The sequence below is a fragment of the Triturus cristatus genome, chromosome 9 (genome assembly GCF_964204655.1).
Source record: "Triturus cristatus chromosome 9, aTriCri1.1, whole genome shotgun sequence".
In the NCBI taxonomy this organism is placed as follows: Eukaryota; Metazoa; Chordata; class Amphibia; order Caudata; family Salamandridae; genus Triturus; species Triturus cristatus.
The window spans coordinates 459,557,801-459,583,582 of record NC_140592.1 but is presented as its reverse complement, the minus strand read 5'-3'; the positions used below and the strand labels follow the sequence as shown (position 1 = coordinate 459,583,582).

At 47.8% G+C, this 25,782-nt stretch overlaps 1 protein-coding gene across 1 annotated transcript in view; it reads right to left on the bottom strand.

Moving 5' to 3' along the window:
* SPTBN4 (spectrin beta, non-erythrocytic 4) overlaps nucleotides 1-25,782 on the bottom strand; it is a 1,597,753-nt gene that overhangs the window by 875,485 nt on the left and 696,486 nt on the right. The window contains exon 17 of the mRNA XM_085625377.1: nucleotides 24,403-24,605. Within this exon, the coding sequence (XP_085481503.1) occupies nucleotides 24,403-24,605 (203 nt within the window). The remainder of the gene's footprint in view (nucleotides 1-24,402; nucleotides 24,606-25,782) is intronic.

The following is a 25,782-nucleotide window of genomic DNA, read 5'->3' as shown; positions in this document are numbered from 1 at the left end:
CAGGCTAAGTCTCAGAGGAATGTAAAGCAGCTTGTTTTACCTTATAATCTCTTGAATTACCAAATGAAAGGACACCACACAGGTATATATATCAAGTATATATGTATTTATTTCTAGACACACTCTCCTAATATCTTTATGAGATTAGAAGACAGGAACACATTCAAATATCAACGTTTCACAATAAGTTAAGCACAAATATGGCTGGGGCCCTAGGGGCGTACCAGACCATATACTAAAAAAGAGGGTTAGGAAAGTGGACTTGCAAAATGACAAGGCCTCGGGCCTGTAGAATCGCTGGGGCTTCACCACTGCAGTGAAAGCAGGTAAGTAATCGACCCACGGGAGACGCATGCAGTGTGAGAACACAGCCGCGGGTTCCCTATTGATTATAATGGAGCAAGTCGCGGTTTGATTTTTAAAGTTTTAGGGTACTTCGAGGAAGTCTACAAGCAAGTCACTTACAAGGTAAGTAAGTCGAGGGCCAACACACACTAGGGGACCGGAGTGCACGAGTTACCTCACCCAGGGAAGCCGGGTGCATAGGTGTCTTTTGGTGTCGGGTCGCGTCGCTGTTTTCTATGGAGACCAAAGAAGACTTGCTGCTTGCGTCGACTGAAGAAGTGAATCCAAGGGTGGATTCGAGATGCAGACGACCTGAAAATTGAAGGGACAGTGTTCCCAGTCACTTGCCAGTGACCGGGGACCAGGAAGCTGGTTGCCCACGGAAGTCGGGTGATTTCAGGTGATCAAGGGTGTTTTGACTCTTCGCTCACGAGGTCCAGGAAGGATCGACGATGACCAGCAGCTGGATTCGGAGTGTCCCACGACGTCTGCAGCTTACTAAGGTGACGGCAACCGGATTGGAGCCAACAAGCCTTGGCAACAGCAAGTCTCGTGGAAATCGAAGAAGGTCAGCGTTGCAGACCACCAAGGTCTGAGGGACTCACCCAGCGAGGGTGAGTGAGGGCAGGCCTGGAGCAACCAGGGGAGCCCTTTTTGAGTCGATAAGAAAGTCTTCAGGGGACCCACAAGCCAACGGGCAAGGGATCGCAAAGATGCCTCTTGAGGAAATGCTTCACAGGAGCCCACGGTCACTTGGGACGGGGTAGGCCTCTGATTTTCGCTTCGCTGCACAACCTGCTGGAGGCTTGGGACACAAATGGTCCAAAGTACAAGTTCGTAGAACTTCGTGAAGGGGTTGCACTCAACAATAGTGCACAGTTCCCAGGTATTGCAGTTCCTCGTCACTCGTGGGGTCCACTCTCCTCAGCTCTGCTGGGGGCTCACAATGGCCGTCGAGAAGTCAGGAAATCCACTTCCGGGACTGCAGGGAGTTCGAACTCCAGTGGGAGCGGGGAAGTTTGCGACCGTTGATTAGAGTTTCTGGTGCCTGCCAAGCAGGGGAGTCACTCCTTGACTCCAAGGGAGATTCTTCTGTCTTCCAAAGGTAGTGGAACGTCGAAGGGCCAGGATTCTTCTTTGTAGAGCGTCGTCCAGGGTTATCTGTTTTGCAATGGCAAAGTTTGCTATCTTATACTGAAGATAGGGGAGGGACTAGCTCTATGACCACTACTCTGGGAGGGTCAGGGTAGGGGGTGGTTACACCCACTTCCCTTTGTCCAGTTTCACGCCAGAGCAGGGACAGGTAGCCCCTTAACCGGTTTGAGCTGGCATATGCACAGAGGAGCCTACTGCTCCCCCAGTGCAGGACTTCAAAGCACTTTAGAAGAGCACCCACCCAGCTCCAATACACTAAATCCTGTCTGGAAGGTGGTGACACCTCACTGTGACAGGATGCCTTTTGTCGGGCTTCCTCCACTGCGATTTTCAGTCAGCAGCAGGAGGGCAGCCCAGTGTCTGTGCTGGTGGCATCCATTTTGTGATGCCAGGGCTCTTTCAGATTTCTGTCGTTTTACTACAGTGGGTACATGTCGTCCCCTCTAGAAGGGTGGGATCATGCTCCCACATCATGGACTGATGTGGGGGTATGATTCCAAGTTGTTTGATACCAAACACGACATGTTTGGATGTAGTCATTCCAAAGTTTGCATTTTAATGCACTTAAGAGTATATGGTTTAACTGCATCCACAAACAGCCATAGAGAATAGACTCTGTCAGCTGTAGAGGGGCCCTGCTCATGCAGAGGCTCCCCCTCACATTGTAAACCAAGCACCCTGCCCTCAGGATTGATAGGACCTGCCATAGGGGTGGCTGATAGGTTTATATGTGTGTGTATGGTGAGATATAGAAACCTATATCTCTGTGAGGAGTGCTAACACTATCTCACCCAGGCTGCAGTAGCAGGCATGTGGTGTCAGATTTAGCCTGCTTCCCAGGGGTGCCATAATACATGCTTCAGCCCCTGGTAGGCCTGTGATGTACCTATGCCCTAGGTACCTCAGGCACCATATACTAGGAGCTCATAAGGTACCACAGTATCCAATCACTAGTGCATCTAGTATGCACTCAAAGTCGTTTAGAGAGAACAGAGAGACTGGGGCCTTGATGGGCAGGGACCCAGCGAGACTATAGCCAGAAACCAGTGTATACATCAGAAAAAGGGGGGGGCAACATAATTGCAGATCCTACGCTCCTACACAACCCCCCCCCCCGCCCCCCCAAACGAAGGGACATTAAACTAACCATGACCAGTTGAGTCTTCATGTTCTAAGTGGAAATACCTTGAGAGTCCATCTGCATTGGCATGTTGGGTCCCAGGTCTATGTTCCACTGTATAGTCCATCCCCTGTAGGGAAATGGACCACCTGAGCTGTTTAGGATGTTCACCTTTCATCTGTTTGAGCCATAGGAGGGGCTTGTGGTCAGCCTGAACTATGAAGTGAGTGCCAAACAAATATGGCCTCAGCTTCTTCAGGGACCACACCACAGCAAAGGCCTCCCTCTCTATAGCTGACCAACGTTTCTCTCTAGGGGTCAGCCTTCTGCTTATGAAAGCTACTGGCTGGTCTTGACCTTCATCATTAAGTTGAGACAGTACAGCTCCCACACCCAGCTCTGAAGTATCTGTTTGAACAATGACCTTCTTTTTGTAGTCTGGACTCTGCAAGATGGGGGCAGTGCACATTGCCTGCTTGAGGTCATCAAATGCCTATTGACAGCTAGCTGTCCACTGAACCTTTTTTGGCATTTTCTTAGAGGTCAGATCATTTAAGGGGGTCACTATAGATCCATATCCCTTAACAAACCTCCTATAGTACCCAGCCAGGCCTAAAAAGGTTGTTGGAGCTACCTATTCCATTATGGTCTGGATTTTGCTCTGCAATGGTTGAACCTGAACTCCACCTACAAGGTGGCCCAGGTACACAACCTGACTCTGCCCTATCTGGCACTTGGTGGCCTTGATAGTGAGGCCTGCTTTTTGCAGGGCCTCCAAAACATTTTCTGAGGTGGACCAGGTGATCCTGCCAGGTGGAATTAAAGACAGCAATATCATCAAGATAAGCTGAGCAATAGGTTTCCATACCAGTCAGAACTTTATTCACCAACCTCTAAAAAGTGGCAGGTGCATTTTTCAAACCAAAGGGCATTACCACAAAGTGATAGTACCCACCAGGGGTTGAAAATGCTGTTTTGGCCTTGGCATCATCAGCTAGATTTGCCAGTAGCCAGCTGTTAGGTCAAATGTACTGAGGTACTAGGCCAAAGTATATATTAGTTCATCTGCCCTTGGAATTGGATAGGCATCAGTCCTGGTGAATGCATGAGGCCTCTGTAGTCAACACAAAACCTCATTTCTTTCTTACCACCCTGGGTATGAGGGTTAGGCACAAGGACTACTGGACAAGCCCATGGGCTATCTGAAGGCTCAATTACACCTAGTTCCAACATTTTCTGGACTTCAGTCCTGATACAGTCCCTGACATGGTCAGGTTGCCTGTAGATGTTACTCTTTACAGGCAGACTGTCTCCAGTGTCCACCTCATGGGTGCACCAGGAAGTCTGACTTGGGGTCAGACTAAACATATGTCTGAACTGTTGCAGAACTTGTCTGCATTCAGTTTGCTGATGGTCAGTGAGGCTGCTTGCCAAAGCAACACCATCAACGGACCCATCATCAGGGTTCTGTGAGAGCAGGTCAGGGAGAGGGTCACTCTCCTCCTCCTGGTCCTCATCAGTTGCCATGAGCAAGCCCATGTCAGCTCTGTCCACATATGGCTTTAATCTGTTGATATGGAGCACCCTAAGGGGGCTCCTGGGAGTTCCCAGATCCACCAAGTAGGTGACCTCTCCATTTTCCTCAACAATTGTATGGGGACCACTCCATTTGTCCTGGAGAGCTGCTGGGGCCACATGCTCCAACACCCACACTTTCTGGCCTGGCTGATAAACAGTCAGGACAGCCTTTTGGTCATGCCAAGCTTTTTGTAATTCTTGGCTAGCCTCAAGGTTTTTGGTTGCCTTCTTCATATACTCTGCCATCCGGGACCGGAGACCAAGTACATAGTCCATCACATCCTGTTTGGGAGGTTTGAGAGGTAACTCCCAGCCCTCCTTCACTAAATATAATGGGCCTTTGACAGGGTGCCCCAACAGAAGTTCAAAAGGGCTGTAGCCAACCCCCTTCTGTGGGACCTCTCTGTATGCAAACAGAAGGCAGGGAAGTAAAAGGTCCCATTTTCGCCTAAGCTTTTCTGGGAGGCCTTTAATAATTCCCTTTAGGGTTTTGTTGAACCTTTCAACTAACCCATTGCATTGTGGGTGATAGTGAGTAGTGAACTTGTAGTTGACACCACACTCCTTCCACATTGCTTTTAGATACCCTGACATGAAGTTTGTAACTCTGTCAGATATAACCTCCTTAGGGAAACCCACTCTGGAGAAGACTCCAATGAGGGCTCTTGCCACTACAGGGGTGTAGTGAATCAGCCACTTTTGTGGTCTGACACCCTATGATGACCCTCAACCACCACCATTTTGTACTGACTTAAGTGTGATATATTACCTTAGCCTTAATGTAGGATGGGTTTGCATATGCCTGCTTTTCTTCTGTCTTTTAGTGGAATAGTCTTTCCAAGAATAGAAGGTATGGGATGTTGAGGTGCAGTCTTGTGGGTGATGGTGCACACATGTGCTCAATGTTGTATACTGAGGGATTAAGTGTATAATGTTATATGGGTTAGGTGAATTATGACTTTGACCTATTGGCTTTGACATAGTCTAATGTCATTCTGCCTTCTGACTTTACCTTGCTTCAAACTTTTCTGTGTGCACAGTGGTGCTTGTAAGTTGTGTGGATGAGAATTATAGGTGCAGACTATTGCCTTTGACAAGGCCTCATATCTGACTCTGCCTTGCTGCTGCGTGCACAGCCGTGCTTGCAAGTTGTTTGGGTTATTCACATTCAAGGTCTTGGTGTTTTCCTGAGCGATTGTTTTTGTTTAGTGTACTGTGGAAGGCCTTGTGAGAGCTTCGTCAAGACAGAGGCTGGAAGAAGTGCGAATGGAGGAAGAGGCTTGAGAGCTCCTTACTGCCATGGAGATGCTTGCTTGGAACTTGGCCAGTTCTGGTAAAATTCCTCTGGCGGTGGGAGGAGGTCTTTCACGAATCTTCTAGTGTGTTTATAGCTGAGGGTTGCAGGCTGAGAAACTGGGAGTTTGGATTCCGAGCGAGGGCAGACGTGTCTATCTCGGATTGAACCCTGGCTTGCTGAGCTCTGATCCCCGGCTGTAATTCCCCCAGTCAGAAGTGGGCAGTGTATGCACCAGCAGGAGGTGTGGACTCTTCTTGGCCAAGTATTCTGTTGTAGAAGGATGGGTGAATTCCCTTCTAGCAGGTAATTGTGTTATAGGAAGTTGGCGCTACTCCTCACAAGTGATGCGCAAATTATTGTTTTCTTGCCTTGCCTTGCCTTTGGGGGAGTGTTGAAAGTTTGCCCACCTTAGGAAGTGCAAAGGTGTAGTATATTTGCCTCCCAGGTGGGAGTGCAGGGATTGGGTGTGGCTTATTGGTGAGTAGCCACATTCAAAACAAGGGGCTGTAGTGGTCCTGAGGGGAATTGCTTCTGGGTACCTGGTGGCATGATCCACTACCACAAGGATAAACCTGTGCCCAGATGCTGTTGGAGGGTCAAGGGGACCAACAATGTCAATCCATACCCTTTCAAAGGGAACCCCCACCACAGGTAGTGGTATCAGGGAGGCCTTTGTTGTGCCACCTGACTTGCCACTGGCTTGACAATTGACACAGGAGCAACAAAACTCCTTGCTGTCCTCTGATGTGTGGCCAATGAAAATGAGGGACAAGCCTGGTTTTGTTTTGGCCCAAGTGTCCTGCCAATGGGATGTCATGTGCTAGGGTCAAGAGGAACCCCCTAAACGTCTGAGGGATTACCAACCTCCTGGTGGCTCCAGGGGTAGTATCTCTAGCCTCAGAATATAGGAGTCCCTCATCCCAATAAACCTTATGGGACCCACTAGGACTTCCAGCAGCCTCAGCAGCAGCTTGCTGTCTGAGGGGTTCAAGAGAGGGGCAGCACTGTTGCTCCTTACTCAGATCTTCCCTGGAAGGTCCCCCTGCCCCCAAGAACTCAACCTGACCAGGCTCAAGTTCCTCTGGGGCAGTTCCTTCTTCAGGCTCTGCTTCTCCTCCCTCAGGAGGGGAATCTGAGACAGAGGGGAAGGCACAGCCTTAACCCTACTGCTACTCCTCTTGGGTAGCATCTGGTCCATAGTTTCAGGATCCAGAGCTGGTTCAGCTTTATGCATTTTGGCCTGTGACCTGGTCACAGCAAACACCTCTGCAGGTATGCCCAACATCTCAGCATGAGTCCATAATTCCACTTCAGACCAGGCTGAAGTCTCCAGATCATTGCCCAACAAACATTCGACAGGGAGGTCTGCACTGACTACTACTTTCTTGAGGCCAGTTACCCCTCCCCAGGAGAAATTCAGAACTGCCAGACTATGGTTGGTCCTGACATTGCTTGCATTGGTAACCTGGTACATTTCACCTAATATGATCTGTGCAGGGTCCACTAGATCCTCTGCCATCATGGTGACACTAGCACCTGTGTCACTGAATGCCAAAGTCTGTTTGCCATTTATTATAGGCTGCTGTTTGTACTTGCCCAGATTACTGGGGCTCACTAGGAAGGACATATCAAGGTCTCCCTCACAAACTAGCAATGCCTGTGTTGGTACTCTGACTAGGCCAGAGTCCACATCAGAACCCAGGGTCAACCCTACTACACCCTTATTCTGGTTACCACCTCCACCAATGACTGCACTAGGGGGAACCGTTGCCTTAGGGGCTGGAGTGGTCATGGTTTGGTCTTTGGACTTGGTACAATCAGAAGTCCAGTGCCCTTTCTGTTAACAGAATTTGCACCAGGGATTATTTTGGCCTTTTCCCTTTGTAGACTGTGAATCCCCACCAGATGCAGATTTTTGGGGACCTTGGGAAGACTTCTGGTCTTTTGCCTTATCCCCACTTTTATCTGAGCCTTCAGGATCCTGCTTCTTAGTGTCACCCCCTTGGTTCTGGGTTTTCTGCCTCACCCTGGTTCTGACCCATTTGTCTGCCTTCATTCCCAATTCTTGGGGAGAGGTCAGATCAGAGTCCACCAGGTACTGATGCAACAACTGTTTTTGGCAATTACTAAGGATCTGTTCTCTCATGATAAGATTATACAATCCCTTAAAATCAGTAACTCTACTACCAACCAACCAACCTTCCAGAGCCTTGGTTGCACAATCAACAAAGTCAGTCCAATCCTGAGTCTGTGCTTTCTGGGTATCTCTGAACTTCAACCTGTACTGTTCAGTGGTTAAGCCAAACCCATCGATTAATGCACTCTTCAGGGCTTCATAGTCATTAGCATCCTCTTCTCTAACAGTGATGAGCTTGTCTCTACTTTTATCAGAAAAGGAGAGCCACAAGATTGCTGCCCACTGTTTCTGGGGGACCTGTTGAACTTTACAGGCCCTCTCCATAGCAGTTATCCATTTGTGGATATCATCCCCACTCTGGTAGGGAGGAACAACCTTGGACAGGTTCCTATGGTCTGGAATGTAATCTCTGCCTCTAGGGACACTGTTGCTGCCACCAGGGGTATCTAACCCCTCCTTTCTAGAAGCTCTCTGGAGCTCAAAGGCTTCTCTATCTAAGGCCAATTGCTTGGTCCTGAGGGCTAGCCTAGCTTCTTCATACTGGAGCGTCTTGTACCTTCTTTCAGAGGAGGTCTCTCTATGTAAGTATGAGTTCCTCTCATGGACAGAATCCTTGTCAGAGTGATATGAGTAGTTAGATTCCCTTGAAAGGGACCTAGGCCTCTCTTCCACTCTGCCAACTCTCTTAGGGAGAATTCCTCTGTCCTGTTCAGACCTTTCTGGGTCTGGCCCTTCAATCACAGACTCCAGGTCATCTTCATTTTCATCATCAGACCCAGAGACTATGGCTGACCCACCCCCTGATCTAGACCCCCCAGATTCTAGAGCCGGTCTAAGATCATCTGCTACAAGTAGATTTATCAGGTGTTGTGTGGAGGGACTCTGTCCTAATCCCTGTTGTCTTGCAAAACACATGGCCTTCAAGTCAAAGAAGGCCATGTCCTTATACTGGGGTTGGGTGGACCCACTGGCTCCATCCCTGGAGGACATTCTAGTGTTATGCAGTGTTTCACTACCTACACTAGTTGGTGGCCTACTGATCCTAGCTTGAGCTGTAGCAAGGGTGTGCTATCCCTTCACAAACAACTCTAAGTTCAGTAGAACTTATTGATACTAAGCTTGACTTTTATATGTACCTTGAGTACCTTTAGTGGTTTTCAGTTAGTAATTCAAATAGAGATTTTCTGGTAAAACAATGGCAAGCTGGAATCTCACACGCTGCCCATCAATGTGAGAAGTTGGCCTGGCATTTGCTGGTCACTAGTTATAGTGGCCACCTTGCACCAGTCCAATTCTACTCTTATGGTAGATAGGTTTAAGACAACCTTTTAAAGAAAGATATCCTAGTGGTACCTGTGGAGAGCAGCCTTCAGGCTAAGTCTCAGAGGAATGTAAAGCAGCTTGTTTTACCTTATAATCTCTTGAATTACCAAATGAAAAGACACCACACAGGTATATATATCAAATATATATGTATTTATTTCTAGACACACTCTACTAATCTCTTTATGAGATTAGAAGACAGGAACACATTCAAATATCAACGTTTCACAATAAGTTAAGCACAAATATGGCTGGGGCCCTAGGGGCGTACCAGACCATATACTAAAAAAGAGGGTTAGGAAAGTCGACTTGCAAAATGACAAGGCCTAGGGCCTGTAGAATCGCTGGGGCTTCACCACTGCAGTGAAAGCAGGTAAGTAATCAACCCACGGGCGACGCATGCAGTGTGAGAACACAGCAGCGGGTTCCCTATTGATTATAATGGAGCAAGTCGCGGTTTGATTTTTAAAGTTTTAGGGTACTTCGAGGAAGTCTACAAGCAAGTCACTTACAAGGTAAGTAATCTGAGGGCCAACACACACTAGGGCACCGGAGTGCACGAGTTACCTCACCCAGGGAAGCCGGGTGCATAGGTGTCTTTTGGTGTCGGGTCACGCCTCTGTTTTCTATGGAGACCAAAGAAGACTTGCTGCTTGCGTCGACTGAAGCAGTGTCCGGTGGAATCCAAGGGTGGATTCGAGATGCAGATGACCTGAAAATTGAAGGGACAGTGTTCACAGTCACTTGCCAGTGACCTGGGGCCAGGAAGCTGGTTGCCCACGGAAGTCGGGTGATTTCAGGTGATCAAGGGTGTTTTGACTCTTCGCTCACGAGGTCCAGGAAGGATCGACGATGACCAGCAGCTGGATTCGGAGTGTCCCACGACGTCTGCAGCTTACTAAGGTGTCGGTAACCGGTTTGGAGCCAACAAGCCTTGGCAACAGCAAGTCTCGTGGAAGTTGAAGAAGGTCAGCGTTGCAGACCAGCAAGGTCTGAGGGACTCACCCAGCCAGGGTGAGTGAGGGCAGGCCTGGAGCAACCAGGGGAGCCTTTTGAGTCGATAAGAAAGTCTTCAGGGGACCCACAAGCCAACGGGCAAGGGATCGCAGAGACGCCTCTTGAGGAAATGCTTCCCTGGAGCCCAAGGTCACTCAGGACGGGGTAGGCCTCTGATTTTCGCTGCACAACCTGCTGGAGGCTTGGGCCACAAATGGTCCAAAGCACAAGTTCGTAGAACTTCGTGAAGGGGTTGCACTCGACAATAGTGCACGGTTCCCAGGCATTGCAGTTCCTCGTCACTCGTGGGGTCCACTCGCCTCAGCTCAGCTGAGGACTCACAATGGCCGTCAAGAAGTCAGGAAATCCACTTCTGGGGCTGCAGGTACTTTGAACTCCGGCGGGAGCGGGGAAGATAGCGACCGTTGATTAGAGTTTCTGGTGCCTGCCAAGCAGGGGAGTCACTCCTTGACTCCAAGGGAGATTCTTCTGTCTTCCAAAGGTAGTGGAACGTCGAAGGGCCAGGATTCTTCTTTGTAGAGTGTCGCCCAGGGTTATCTGTTTTGCAATGGCAAAGTTTGCTATCTTATACTGAAGATAGGGGAGGGACTAGCTTTATGACCACTCCTCTGGGAGGGTCAGGGTAGGGGGTGGTTACACCCACTTTCCTTTGTCCAGTTTCGCGCCAGAGCAGGGACAGGTAGCCCCTGAACCAGTTTGAGCTGGCATATGCACAGAGGAGCCTACTGCTCCCCCAGTGCAGGACTTCAAAGCACTTTAGACGAGCACCCACCCAGCTCCAATACACTAAATCCTGTCTGGAAGGTGGTGACACCTCCCTATGACAGGATGCCTTTAGCTGGGCTTCCTCCACCGCGAGTTTCAGTCAGCAGCAGGAGGGCAGCCCAGTGTCTGTGCTGGTGGCATCCATTTTGTGATGCCAGGGCTCTTTCAGATTTCTGTCGTTTTACTACAGTGGGTACATGTCGTCCCCTCTAGAAGGGTGGGATCATGCTCCCACATCATGGACTGATGTGGGGGTATGATTCCAAGTTGTTTGACACCAAACACAACATGTTTTGATGCAGTCATTCCAAAGTTAACATTTTAATGCACTTAAGAGTATATGGTTTAACCGCATCCACAAACAGCCATAGAGAATAGACTCTGTCAGCTGTAGAGGGGCCCTGCTCATGCAGAGGCACCCCCTCACATTGTAAACCAAGCACCCTGCCCTCAGGATTGATAGGGCCTGCCATAGGGGTGGCTGATAGGTTTATATGTGTGTGTATGGTGAGATATAGAAACTATATCTCTGTGAGGAGTGCTAACACTACCTCACCCAGGCTGCAGTAGCAGGCCTGTGGTGTCAGATTTAGCCTGCTTCCCAGGGGTGGCATAATACATGCTTCAGCCCCTGGTAGGCCTGTGAAGTACCTATGCCCTAGGTACCTAAGGTACCATATACTAGGGGCTCATAAGGTACCACAGTATCCAATTACTAGTGCATCTAGTATGCACTCAAAGTCGTTTAGAGAGAACAGAGAGACTGGGGCCCTGATGGGCAGGGACCCAGCCAGACTATAGCCAGAAACCAGTGTATACATGAGAAAAAAGTGGGGGCAACATAAGTGCAGATCCTACTCTCCTACAGTGTGTACGTGCGGTGTGTCAGAGTATCTCCAATTTATAAAACAACTAAATGTATTATACACTGGTAGGTGATAGAAAAATGAAACTATGTGCAGCACAAATTCAATATCAGGGCAAAAAAGGGTCATAATCACCTTCAAGTCCTCCAGACTCATCATTCAGTAGATGCTCACTTATTAGTCAAAATGTGCCTGCCCTCAGCATACATCTCTCCCTCACCTTCTGCCTTTTAGTCACACTTTCCTATGATCTGTACTCTATGTCTTTCTTGTTTAATTCTCAATTTCATAGGCCCCTGTGATCAGTCAACTGACCAGATCTCCATCCAAGGCAACTTCACTCTGTGGACAATAGATGTGAAACTCCCCACCTCAGAGTAAGAAACATCTACTCATCTGAAGACCCCCTGTTCACTTCCTCCACTTCTCACATCAAAGACATTAATCTTGAGTCATTACCTTTAGAAAGTGAGCACTGACCCCATCAGCATACTCTCTATCCCCAGGGCCTATTACATAATGCAGCCATTCTCTATCTTAAACCTCAGTACCACGCTACATCCTAATGCATCTTTCATCCAAACCCAAAACTTCTCTCTTACAACTTAAACGTTCAAAAACCTTCAGCCAGAAAAAGTTAACTTCCCTCCCTCCAGTTATGAGGTCAATCCCACCTTAATATTAAGTAATAATAATAATATTTGCGGATTCCTTCACATACATCTGATATCAAATGCGGCTCGGTAACCACAGCCAGTGTGCTCTTGAACTGATTAGCCTCAACCAAAAATAATGGCACTCCAGACTTGTCCAGGACACTTCAGGTTTTGCTACACTGAGACGGTCTCTCAGTTCCTACAGGAAGGTGCACTTCATGCTAAAAGAGGCCTTCTTGTCAACAGAATTCAGGATTTACGGGAATTGTGGTTAAAGGTTTAAACTCAAAGTTAACAAAGAGATTGGTTATGCACCTACACAGGTCAGTGAACACATATTATGGTCGCAAATAGGGTTTAAGAACAGGGGGCTGAGTACATTACGATCAGAAATCAATGAGATTCTAAGTTCACCTTGTCCTAATAAATAGGACATAACTGATTAGAAAATGCACTGGCGCCTGTCAGGTAAAGTACAGTTATGGAAGAGAGAGAGACAGTAAGCACTGATAGTATTTTGACCACATCTGCTACATGCAGACATGGAGTCCTGAGTGCTATTTTACTTTTTCTATTTTTTAAAATTATGTTTAGGCAATTGAGTTTTCGGTCATGCGCACTTTATGACAGATTTGACCGACTCAATGCATTTAAAAAAATTAAAATGAAGAAAAAACTCTGACAATAGGGACATGGCGAAAGGAACTAGACACATGCATGAGGGCGGAGATAGCAGTATTTCTGGTGCGGGGTTGCCACCAAAAACACAGGAAGTATGGTCCCGCTCAGGGCCGGACTGGGAACCAAAACCGGCCCTGGCAAAGTGCTCGGCAGGCCCCCCCTTCGGGGGATTGGGGGTGCCGCTAAGCTCTTTGCCAGGGCCGGTTTTCAGCCGATTTTGTTACAGGGCCGATTTTGCCGCTAGAGCGGAGGACGTGAGAGTAGAATCAGCACGCTGTCATAAACCAGTAAAGAAATGAATAACTGAGTTTCCAGTCTTCCACCTTAAGGAATAAGAGCTCCCCTGGGTAGTCAGACCCCAGACTTTGGCTGTCCACATCCTTTCCATAGCCTGGAGGAAGACCCGCCATGACACCTAAGAATTAAGCTGTCTTCAGGGTCGAAACGTCGGCGTAACCTGCTGGCTCAGTATCATTGAATCTCCTGGCCTTCGAACATAGTGTAACTTTGCACACCACTGGAGATATCGATTAGATTTGTACTGATCTCCTCTATGATCAAAGAGTTCTATCTACTGTGTATACCTGAATACCTGTATATATTTTACCTGCACTTGTATATATTGAATTCACTTTATCACAGTCACTGAGCAAATATTTCACATGTCACTATTTTATTGTTGACAGCCTGATTATTCTATAAATTTAGTTTAAATAAATATTCTGATTTAATTCAATATACATGAAGTGGGTTTTGCATGTGTTCTTTTCAAGTACTACTAAATTATATGGTACTTCTGAGAAATTGAAAAATTGCATAATGTTGTGAAATAATTCTTCCCATACCCGACAGAACCACTGTAGCTTTGTTGTTGTTGGGCTACATACAGGGGCATAGACCTTCCCCCCTCTTCCCTCGCAAACCCCATGAGGGACAATTTCCTTGGGCTGTCATGGGCCATAATGTGTGATATATTGTGTTCTACTTTTGAATGAGCATCTGTAGCCAAATTTGCTTGCCAATGCGGGTGGGGTGGGGAAGTCTGCGTAACGTTTTGTTTTTCTTTTTTGGTATATATACAAACCGTACCAGCTGTTATTATATTACCATGTTTAGTAACTTGTCAATATCTTGCCTCAAATTGGAATATATTGGGCAGATAGCCCATTGGTACTGTACAAACTTAATAAAATATGTTTTAAAAAAATTTTTCAGAAAAAGATAAAAGAATGTTGAATCTTATAGCATATTCCCTTTATTCACAATACATTTAAAAAATGTCAACTATATAATCAAATTTGCACTCAGTGTCTGACAAGTAGTTCAAGACAGTCGAATGCTCATGGATATCGTGAACATAGTAACACATACGCTTATGATATAAAAATAGGTGTTCTTGAGAAAAAAGCAATAGCACTTTTTTACAAATAAAGTGACCGAAATTAAGATTGCTCGAAAGTCTGCTATCAGTCAGAAGGAATTGAAAATATTTAACAAATAATCATAACTACAGACAGCAACACACCAAAAGTACGAGTCTGTTCACTATGTTACAACCGTACTTGAAAAGAGCTGCACAACATTTGGTGCTAGATTGGATTAATTAGAAACATAACAATACGAACTGAATACTGAATGGAAATGCAATTCAATAATGTCAAATGCCCCATGGAAGTGTTTCTGTCACCAGCATCAACCATGCTGGCAATTGTAGTTGGACTTTCTGCATGATAGGGTTTTGCCTATAACTCCCAGGAGGCTTAATGCTACTGGCAAAAAAGGCAGTAGTGGCTGAAAATCATCATCATGACACAGGGCTTATCGAAAGCTGTGCTCGTCAAATTTAGCCTCTGAAAGAAATCGAACATAGGTAAACTGAAATTACTTTGAATTAAAGAAAATGTTTCTTACCTTCGGTAACAACATTTCTTGTGGCTACAGAACCTTCTCGCAGAGTCTTCATCTTATGAAAATTTCTTCCTGGCTTCCTACTGGTCCAGAAAATATTTTACAAAGCAATAACTCTCCAGTGCCGCCAGGAAGTAACATGCGGTTCCAGCCATGACAATATGTCACCGGTGCCAAAAAGCTGAGAGGGCTAAATGGGTGGTCGCTTATAAGGTTGGAGGGATCCGTACACAAGTGTACATACTAATGCCCCAACTGGAAAATTCACACCTGAGTCAAGAGACTTCCTCGGTGTTCAAGCCACTTAATCCTCAGACACCACTGGCGGCTCCCGTCCCCCACCTGTTGGGAGGCACCAACAGGATACACAAGGCCATGAGGGCTAGAAGGCGCAAGACATACAGCACTGAGGTCAGAGTTTGAGTCAGACACTTCAAAATCATCTGCAATCCTCTTAGGAGGAGGAAAGACCTTCAAAGGGTTGTGTGTCGAGCATTGTCCCAGAAAAGGACAGCCTCTGTGTGGGAGTGAGATGAGTGAGTCTGCTGGAGATGCTCATCAATCATTGTCAGGGACTCAGTCACCAATCCAAGTTTAGGAATACATCTTGGAAATTCATGGACTCTTGATCACCACGGCAACGCTGCCACAACTCCCAGCACCTTTGTAAAGACACATGGGAATGTCATCAGTCCAAAGAGGAGAAGTGCAAACTGATAGTGTTGGGACCACAGTGACCCTCAAGTGGAAGGCGAGAAGTAGAACATGAAAGTAAGTATCCTTGGGGGCCAGGTATACAAACCAGCCTCCCAAGTTCAAGGCCAACAGGCTGAAGATTCAGAAGGCAGATGTCCAGGGTAGGCATCAGGCCTCCTTTCTTCCTAAGGATCAAGAAGCAAAAGGAGTAAAGTCCTGTGCCATTTCCTTCCTGAGGCACCCCTTCTGAAGCTCATGTGTCCAGCAAGGCATGGACTTCCGCCTCATGGTTTGAACCATGAGCCATCAGGCATGCTTTCAATGAAAGGGGTGATCTTTGGGGGATGGACACTGCCCCAGTGGATCAGGTTTAACACCCAGTGGTCTGTTGTGATCGTCTACCAACAAGTGTGCGCACCCTCACTATCGAAGTAAGAATATCAATGGCACTAAAGGACAAGTTACTTACCTTTGGTAACGTTTTATCTGGTAGAGACATGATCTAGCCGCAGATTCCTTACCTTTGAACTTCCATGCGTTAGGCTGGATCCGGAAGATTTTTTTCTCAGCAGTACCCCTGCGTGCCGGTAGGTGGCGTAGGTTGACTCCACGTGACGTCGTCGGTGTCGCCCTGTCCGCGTCATCAATATAACTGCCACTCCGGCGTGCTGACATCAGTACTTTTCACGACTTTACAAGCCAGAAGCACGGAGCCATTAAGTAAGTGACTATGGTGTGTTAAAAAGAAACCCGGGCCCTCAAGGGAAACAGCCCTGACACTAAAAGACAATTCAGCAGTGCAGGGAGGATGTGTTGATCGGTAAGGAATCTGCAGCTAGATCATGTCTCTACCAGATAAGGCGTTACCGAAGGTAAGTAACTTGTCCATCTGATAGAGACATCTAGCCGCAGATTCCTTACCTTTAAACAGATACCCAAGCAATACCAACCCCGGATGTGGGATTGCGGAAAAGCTTTAAAACAGGAAATCCTGCAACACAGAACAGCCAAATAGGCCCTCCCAGCGAACCTAAGAATCCAGGCAATAGTGACTGGTGAACGTGTGCAGAGATGCTCATGTGGCCGCTTGACAGATGTCAGGAATAAGAACACCACACTGGAGGGCTGTGGTGGCTGCTCTTGCCCTGATGGAATGGACTCTAAGGCCTTTGGGAAGCTGCTTCTTTGCCAAGGCATAACATAGTTTGACGCAGAGAATAACCCAGCGTTATACGGTCCTCTTTTAGATAGCACACCCTTTCTATGCTCCACATATTCTATAAAGAGTTGGTCATCCACCCGGAACTCTTGTGTGATCAAGGTAGAACAACAATGCTCTTTTTGGGTCCAGACGGTGGAGAGGCTCCTCTTCCTTGGAAGGATGCAGGGGTGCATAGAAAGTGGGCAGAGTAACGGACTGTCCCATATGAAAGGGAGTTGCAACCTTGGGTAAAAAGGATGCCCCAGCCAGTTCTCAGCACCACTTTGTCCGGGAAAACTGTCAGGTAAGGAGGCTGTGATGACAGTGCCGGTAGTTTGCTCACCTTCCTGGCAGAGGTAATTGCCACAAAACAAGCTGTTTTGATGGTGAGCAAACGTAGAGGACAGTTGTGCATTGGCTCAAACAGTGCACGCATCAAGAAAGTAAGGACCAAATTAAGGTCCCATTGTAGAATAAGAAAAGGAGAAGGGGGAAACAAGTGGGTTAACCCCTTTAAAAATCTCTGAACCAGAGGGGACTTAAAAAGTGAAGGCGGATCTGGCAGCCAAAGAAAAGCCGAGAGGGCCGAAGGCTAGCTGTTCAAAATGCCCAAAGCAGAGCCCTGCTGGCCAAGGAAAGGATAAACAGGAGGATATCTGCCAGGGATGCAGATAGAAGTTATTAGACTGTTCTGTACAATATTTACAGCATGTATTCCATCAGCAGGCGTATACCAATTTCGTGAAGGGATGCCTGGCTGCCAGAATAAACTCGCAGACTTCGGGAGGAAGGTCGAAAGCTATTAACTGTCGCTGCTAATCTCCATGCAAGGAAGTGGAAAGTGGATAGGTTCGGGTGGAGGACCCTCCCCTGCTGCTGTGACAGAAGATCCTCCCGAAGGGGCAGCTTTATCGGAGGAACGATGCTCATATCTAGAAGCTAGTGGTACCAAACGCTCTGTCCCAATCCGGGACCACATGAATGACTTGTGCCCAGTCACTCCTGATCTTCTTGAGCAATCTGGGCAGGAGTGGTATGGGTGGAAAGGCATACAGGAGGCCTGACCTCCACTTGCAACGAAAAGGGTTGCAGAGAGAGAGCCGCCTTAGAAACTCAAACATGCAAGACTGCTGACATTGTGCATTCTCTTCAGAGGCAAACAGATCTAACCAAGGCTCTCCCCACCGCTAAAAGAGACCTTGCGCTACCTCCAGATGGAAACACCACTCGTGATACGCAAGACACCTTGGCTCAGTTTGTCAGCTCTGGCGTTCAGAGAACCGGCCCGATGTTGAACCACCAGGGAAATGCCCTGTTGTTCCAGCCAAGTCCAGAGGCGCAGGGCCTCTTGACAAAGAGTCCACGACCACACTCCGCCTTGTTTGTTGCAGTACCACATGGTGGTAGTGTTGTCCGGGAACACCTGAACTAGCCATCCCTTGATGGATAGTAAAAAGGCTTTTAGTGGCATCGCCCGAAGCTCCAACAGGTTGATATTGAGTCTGACTTCAGCCGGAGACCAGAGTCCTCTGATCTCCACCTCCCCCAGATGCCCGCCCCATCCCAAAAGAGACACATCCGTCACTATTGTGAGATCTGGGTGTGGCTGGGAGAGGGGTCTGCCTCTGACCCAACCGCGGTTTGTTAGCCATCACTGCAGGTCTTTCGCAGTGCCCTTCGAGACCTGAACCAGGTCAATGAGATTTTTTCAAAGCTGTGCCCATTGGAACTTCAGGTCCCACTGCAGTGCCCGCATGTGCCACTGTGCATGGTCCACTAGCAGTATGTAGGAGGCCATGAAGCCTAAAATCCTCAGAGTCATTCTCACCAGAATCCAAAATAGAGGCTTAAACATCGGAATCATAGCCTGAATATCCTGGACTCGCCGTTCGGGAGGATAGGCCCGAAACCGCACTGTGTCCAGACCACCCCAATGAAAGGGAGCTTCTGAGAGGGAGTCAGGTGTGACTTTGGCACGTTGATAGTGAACCCCAGGGAATGCAGGAGGTTCCCCGTAGTCTGGAGGTGGGAGACAACTGCTTGGAACAAGCCCGCCTTCGTCGTCAAGATAGGGGAAGACTGGAACCCCTGATCTCCGCATATGGGCTGCGACCACCGCCATCACCTTTGTGAATGCCCGAGGGCCATTTGTGAGGCTGAAGAGGAGCACGGCAAACTGAAAATGCTTGTGGCCCACCGTAAACCGCAGGTAGCGATGATGGGCAGGGAGGACGGGGATATGAAAATAGGCATCCTGCAAGTCCAGCGCTACCATCCAGACTCCTGGGTCCAGGGCAGACAGGAACTGTGCTAGGGTGAGCATCTCAAACTTCTCCTTTTTGAGGAAGTTGTTGATGGTTCTGAGGTTGAGGACAGCAGAAAGGACTCCGTCCTTCTTTGGGACCAGAAAATAGTGAGAACAACAACCACAGCCTATTTCAGGCCCGCGAACCATCTCTATACCTCCCATAGGGCAAGAGAATCTTGGCCTTCTCACCGAGTAGAGCAAGGTAATCCTCCGTCAGCCGATCGTACACTGGAGGCATAGATGGAGGGGTGGTCTCGAAGGGGAGGGAGTAACCCCTTCCGACTATTTGCAACACCGATCTGTCCGAGGTGATGTTTCGCCAGTGGTGGAGATGATGGCTTATTCTGCCACCAACTGGTGGTAATTGATCCTGGAGGAGGGGATCGGTGCTTGGCTCGACTTCTGGCCTCCCGACCCACCGGGTCGGGGTGAACTATGCCCACGGCCACGCAGAGACTGCTGAACTTGCGGGCCCTCTGGCTTTAATAGGGTTGGTGTGGTTGGTAGCCTCTTCAGTTGCCACGAAAGGAGCAAAACCAGATACAGGCCGGGACTTTGTGGTGAGGCCCAAGGACTTGGCATAGCCCGCAAGTCCTTGAAAAGCTCAAGGTTGGCATCTACTTTGTCTCAAAAGAGATTGAAGCCATCAAATGGCATGTCCATAAGGTTAGCTTGGACATCCCCCGAAAAACCAGATGTCCTCAGACAGGCGTGGCAACATACGATCACTGCCATGGAAATTGCTCCGCCCGGCGAGTCTGTTGTGTCCAAGGCACATCGAATGGCAAACTTTGCTGCATCTCCCTCATCTGGATTGGTTTGGGAGAGTAGGATTCGGTCCTCCTCCGAGACCCTGGGCAGCACCTGCGCAACAGTGTCCCATATCAAATGGGAATAACAGCCCAAAAGGCATTTGGTGTTCACCAACTGCAATGCCAGACTGGTGGAAGAAAAAAGTTTCTTTCCAAAGCTTTCCAGTCTCTTGGATTCCCTTTCCGGAGGTGCGGAAGGGAGCGCCCCACGGGAAGTGGAAGCCTGAACCACCAAGCTTTGTTGGGTGGGTTGGATAGTGAGGAATACTGGGTCGCCTGGTGCAGGGCGATGGCAGTGGGGAATCATCCTTTTCACAGGAGCCCCTGTGCGGGGCTTGAACCAGGTTCCCAGAAGGACGTCCGTTAAGGCCTCATTGAAAGGCAGCAGGGGTTCTGAGCTGGAGACACCAGGCTGTAGGACTTCTGTCTAGACGTTAGTCTTGCCTGCCACCATAGGAAGCTGTAGGTCCAAGACCTTCGCAGCCCTACGCACCAACAAAGCACATTATGCCTTCTCCTCTGTAGCCAGGTTAGGTGGAGACATCATGTCAGAATCTCGGGAAGTGTCCAGGCCACTGGCTTCACCCTGTTCCTCATACCAGTCCATGTCTTGTGGTTGCAGGATTTCTAAGGGATCTTGCTCCCTTTCACAATCCTCCTCATCCATTCCAAAACCCTTCAGAATAGAGCAGGTTGAACAGCATGGAGCCGTACTGTCCATTGACGACTGTCTCGGCGTCGGAGGATGGCTCCGTGTCATTGGGATTGAGGATTGGGGAGGCACCGCTGGTAGGCGCCGTAGATGTCGAGAACCTAAGCAGTGGACGCAACACCGGGGAAGGCCGCAGTAGAGATGCTGGAGCGGAAGGTACCGAACCCATGGGGACTCCTCCATCATCTGAGCCTGCAGGGTTTGAAGGCGCGCCGGCAGGGTCAGGCCGCCCAAATATGGTGCACTTGGCGTGATGTAACTCCTTAAGCTAGGTGGGTGTCGCTCACAAACCTGAGAAGACAGGGAAACGGGGAGCCGTCCCAGCCACCCACTCTACGGAGCAGAGCCTCGAACGCCGAGGGTCCTCTCCTTCACCCTGAGACGGGGGGGGGGGGGGGATTAGGGGTCAAAGTCGCAAAATGCTTCAACTTCTTGTGTTTTTTTGAGGCGCCTCTTACCTGACTTCGACGAAAAGGACTTCGATTCACCGAAGCGGTGCTCAGACCTTCCTCTTGCCCGAGACCTGGACCGGGATGGAGACCGACGAGGTGACCTCCGTGGTGCTGGGTGCCTGGACGCAATAAGCTTTAGGGACCTCTCCCTCAAAGCCTTCGATGCCATGGCCCGGCAATCGGAACTCGAGTTCGTATCGTGGTCATGCTCCAGACACCACAGTCACACTAAGTGGAGGTCCGTGACCGTCATGGCGTGGTGACGGGCGCTGCATGGTTTGAACTCCAAGGTCTTCTTACTAGACATCCTACACACCAAAAAGAGTCAACAAAAATTCGAAAAAAGTCTATAAAAAATGACAGGGGGTAGCTCTTTTTGACGGATTTCAGCTGGCTGGCGCGGAAAAAAAAGAACTGACGGCAGCGCACCGGAGTGGTGGTTATATTGACGATGCGGACGTCACAACGAACACGCTGCCGATGACGTCACGCAGAGTAGACTGCTGCCACCTACCAGCGTGCAGGAGTACTGCTGAGAAAAAATCTTCCAGATCCAGCCTGATGCCTGGAAGTTCAAAGGTAAGGAATAGCTAGATGTCTCAGTCAGATTATTGAAGAGACAATATCAAGACTATTTTTGTATCAAGGTAAGTATTATCATTGGGAAGTATATCCTATTTTTAATTTATACAATAAGGAAGCTTCACATAGCTAAAACTTAAATATTGTTTTTTAATAATATCATTTTGAAGTGTTTAAGTGCAGTATTTATATGTGAATGTTATATTGTTTCGGTAAGTTGTACTGAAGTCATGGATTCAATGACAAAGGGCACCCACATTGCACACTTTGTTGGGGGCCGCAGTGGGAGCTGCAGGCTCCCTGCAACCCTAACTGGCTTCCCAGCTAGCACCCATTGTGGTACTGGAGGGAGCTGGCGCCATTCTCCTTTGCTCCTGCCAGTCAGGAGCAGCTGCTGTCACTGCTCCCGCCTGGGCGGGAGCACAGATGTGTTTTCTGTCTTGGAGAGTCGAGCAGAATATGCCAACACTCTCCCTGGCAGAAAACATCAATGTTACAGGGCATGGGGTCCAAAGGACACTGCTTAGATCTGGCCCCTGGGAGGAAGGCTGAAGGTCCCCATCCCTATTCTGGAAATGTCCAGAGTGATGGGGTCCCAAGCCTTATTGAGACAAGAGGATGGGGACCCCATGACCCTCCCATTTTAAAGTTACAGCAGCCTCAGGGGATGGTATCCACAGGCCTTAATCAGCTCAGGGAGGGGGGCCATGCCCACCTTCCCTTTAAGAAATGCATCAGGTACTGGGAGTTGGGGTCCCTGGGGCCAAAAACAGCTGAGGGGGGGGTGGGGGGGGGGGGCACGCATACCCCCTCCCCTTTAATAATTAGTAATTTATTTAAAGATAAAAAAATAATTGGGCTCCCATGGGATTGGGGGAGAATTGCTCTTTTTTAAACCTTAAGCCGGGGGGGGGGGTTTAGGTGAGGGGAGGGATAGGGGGCAGGGTATCCCTAGCCTGCCCCCTTGTATTATTTTTTAAAAAACTTTTTCGGGACAGGGGACTAAGTCCCTGAGTCCTGTAATGGCTGCCACAACATTTCTCTTCATGTTGAAACTAGCCACTCATCCGATCCTATGGGAGCGAGGTGGCTGAAGGGGTTACAAAAGCCTGTTCGGCCAATCAGAACACTTGGGGGAGTCTCGCAAGAGTCTTGCAAACCTGTCCATATAGACACATTTTTAACCTTCATTTCTGGAAAACTACTGACCAGATTTACAACTCACTAAAAGCACGCTTTCTAGACCAAGATCTAGCTTTCTGCCAAATTTGGTGTAATTCCGTTCAGCCCTTAGTATCTTTCATGGGGACACTGGGACTGGTTACCAACCAAACCAAGACTTTCATTATTGTGTGCAAGCCAGAAATCGAAAGATGTGGGCTATCTACTTGCATGGTCAGCTTGTTACTCAGACTGAGGAGTTTTCATACTTGGGAGGAGTTATGGACACCAGGAGTAACTGGGGTCCATGTATAGCCAAAGTGAGCCTGAAAAGTTTAAGCGTCGTAGGTCATATATGTTAACCTGGCCGAATGCACTGGGAAAAAAACTATAGCCCCTCTCCTAGAAGTCTATAGGAGGAAGTATCTTACGATCCTTACCTACAGTACAGGAATTTGGGTATAATCAAATAAATGTCCCCTTCAAGTGGAGCGAAATAGGGTGCTTAGGCGACTCCTGGGCGTTCCACCTGCAAGATACACCTACATTTTACACCAGAAGCTTGGGATGGAGTACATCGAGGATACTGTCAACTTGGCTCCCTTGATCCTGTGGTGTTCCACCTGGGCGAATCCACATTCCTCGCTGAACAGAGAGATTATTAATAATTGCCTTGCTAGTGAGAGAGGCATGCAAATTCATTGGTTTGATTACATTAAAACTCAATTGATGTCATTTGGTAGGCCGACCTTCTTCACCAATCCTTCCACCATACGAAAGGTGGTTATTTCATGGGTCAAATCCACATTTAAAGAAAGGTCAAACGCCCTTAGAGAGGATTATGAATACAAAAGAGTATGCAGAGATTCATACTTCTCCATCCCTGGAACCTTACCAAGAGTGGATTAATTGTTCTTGGGACAGGTACTGCTCAATAGGTTTAGGTTAGAATTTGTAAGGTGGCATCTAGATTTGCCCCTTGGCCAATTTGAGCCCTCAAAAGTCCTGATATGCCGATGTGATGAGCCCTTCCCACAAAGCGTGTTGCATTTCACTTACTTTTGTAAATTCTCACTGATCGCACAAAAAGGTTCTTAATTCTATTCAGAACACTGGAATGTTGAGTGCTCCATTGAAAACAATGGAGTGCTCCGGGCTTCTAATGACCAGTAGAAGCCCAGAGCATCAGCATTCCAATGTTTGTTCATAGCAACAGCTGTGAACAAAGGCCTCACGGAGCCCAAGGGGCTTCCAACCCCCTCGGGTTCCTGAAGCCTTTGTTTTACAAATTAGAACATTCTGCCCTGAGATATCTTAAAAAAAAATGTCATGCCATTGTACAATGTGATTCTTTTTTAAAGAATATATTTTTGTATAGAAAATGACTAGTGGTTCTGGCTTTCATGAAACAAACTTGTTTTACCCCTTTGCTTCAACCCTTCCATCCTTCCACAATCATTTTTCAAGTGAGGGATACAACCATGGTTAAAAATGAAAACAATTAGGGTGATCTGATTAAGAGAAGGTACTTTTTACTCAAAATATTTGAAAATACAACTGCTACACTTGTCATTCATAAATACCACAATAAAAAAAAACACACATATAGACAGCCACAAATAGGACCAACCTCTTTTTTATGATTTTAATCCGCTCCAGAACCCTGTCTGAGTAGACATTTCCCAATCGGATGAGGCTCTCACCAGCGTCAATCGCCAAGTTAATTTTCTGCTTATTCAGTTCCATGGTGGTGAGAAAATTCTTGTGCTTTTTGATAGCAGCTTCAACTGTCTCCACTGTGTTGGGGAGTTCAACATGAGCCAAGGTAGATTCCTAAAAAAAACAGGGAGGTAAAAAAAGAAAAATTAAACATTCACTTCAGTCACTGGGCTCTATTTTCACTCGCCAGGAGATGGAGGAGATGTAGGACTGCCAGATCACTTGTCAACTGTGGTAAGACTACCAATAGAAGACTACAAATCCAGGAATGTACTGATTTGTGGAAGGAAACCTTGGTGGCATTGAGATACTTTAAGCAGATTATACCAGTCTTGGATCCACTCTGCACCAATACTTCCTAATTGAAGAGATTTCCTTGAATGGTGCTGATATACTTTCTCATCAACATTTTCTGCACCTCACAAGTGATAAAGAGACATTTGCACCAAATGACCAGTGCAAAAGCTCCATCTTGCATTAGTCAGTTAGTAAGGGCAAAAATGTCACTGCTAGAGTACCAAAGATTTAACACAGCCTAACTGAGAGATCCCTTGGGAGAAGCCAGTTAAGGGGAGGGAAGCAGAAAAAAATAAAAAGCTTCCCTATAAAAGAGAAGGAGCCACATGGAAGCAATCTGCCAATTCAATGCATTCTTGTAAAAAGACCAGATCCCAACAACATTCAGTTTGTCTGTACACAATAGTTTTTGAATTCACATTGGAATGGAATGAAAGCACCGCTATTGCTGAACAAGTAGAAGAAAACGCAAACTGCCAATTCTTTAGCTTTGTTACTATCTCATCACCAAGATCCTGATAAAAGGTTTCTCCTGAGTTATGTTTGGAGGTGCATAGCATTGGTCTCTGAATGCATAAATCAGCGCAAGGCTGAGGCGCTGGCGCCGCTCCTCCCGCGGCAGACTCCTGTGCAATGGCAGGATTTCTTAACGTGATTGAGGCTAGGGCTGCTACAGGCGTTCCTCCCCCCTGAATTCTCTCCCGCATTCGTGGGGATGCGAGGTTGGTCACTCCCTATTGGCCTCCATGTCCTCTCTGTCGCCTTCCCTGCCCCGGCGCATCCACTTTCCCCCCTCCTCCTCCTTGTCCATTTATTCCTATGTTTCCTCCCGAGGTGCACGACACGACAGTACTCATCCCATCATGTCCCCAAGAGTATATCCACGTCATTATCTATCGCACCAGACCAGCAAAAGTGGTTGTACTGAGCTTTATATGTAGAGCTCAGCTTTTGTTCTCTTATCCAGGTCACTTGTGAATTTATTTTTCTTTTT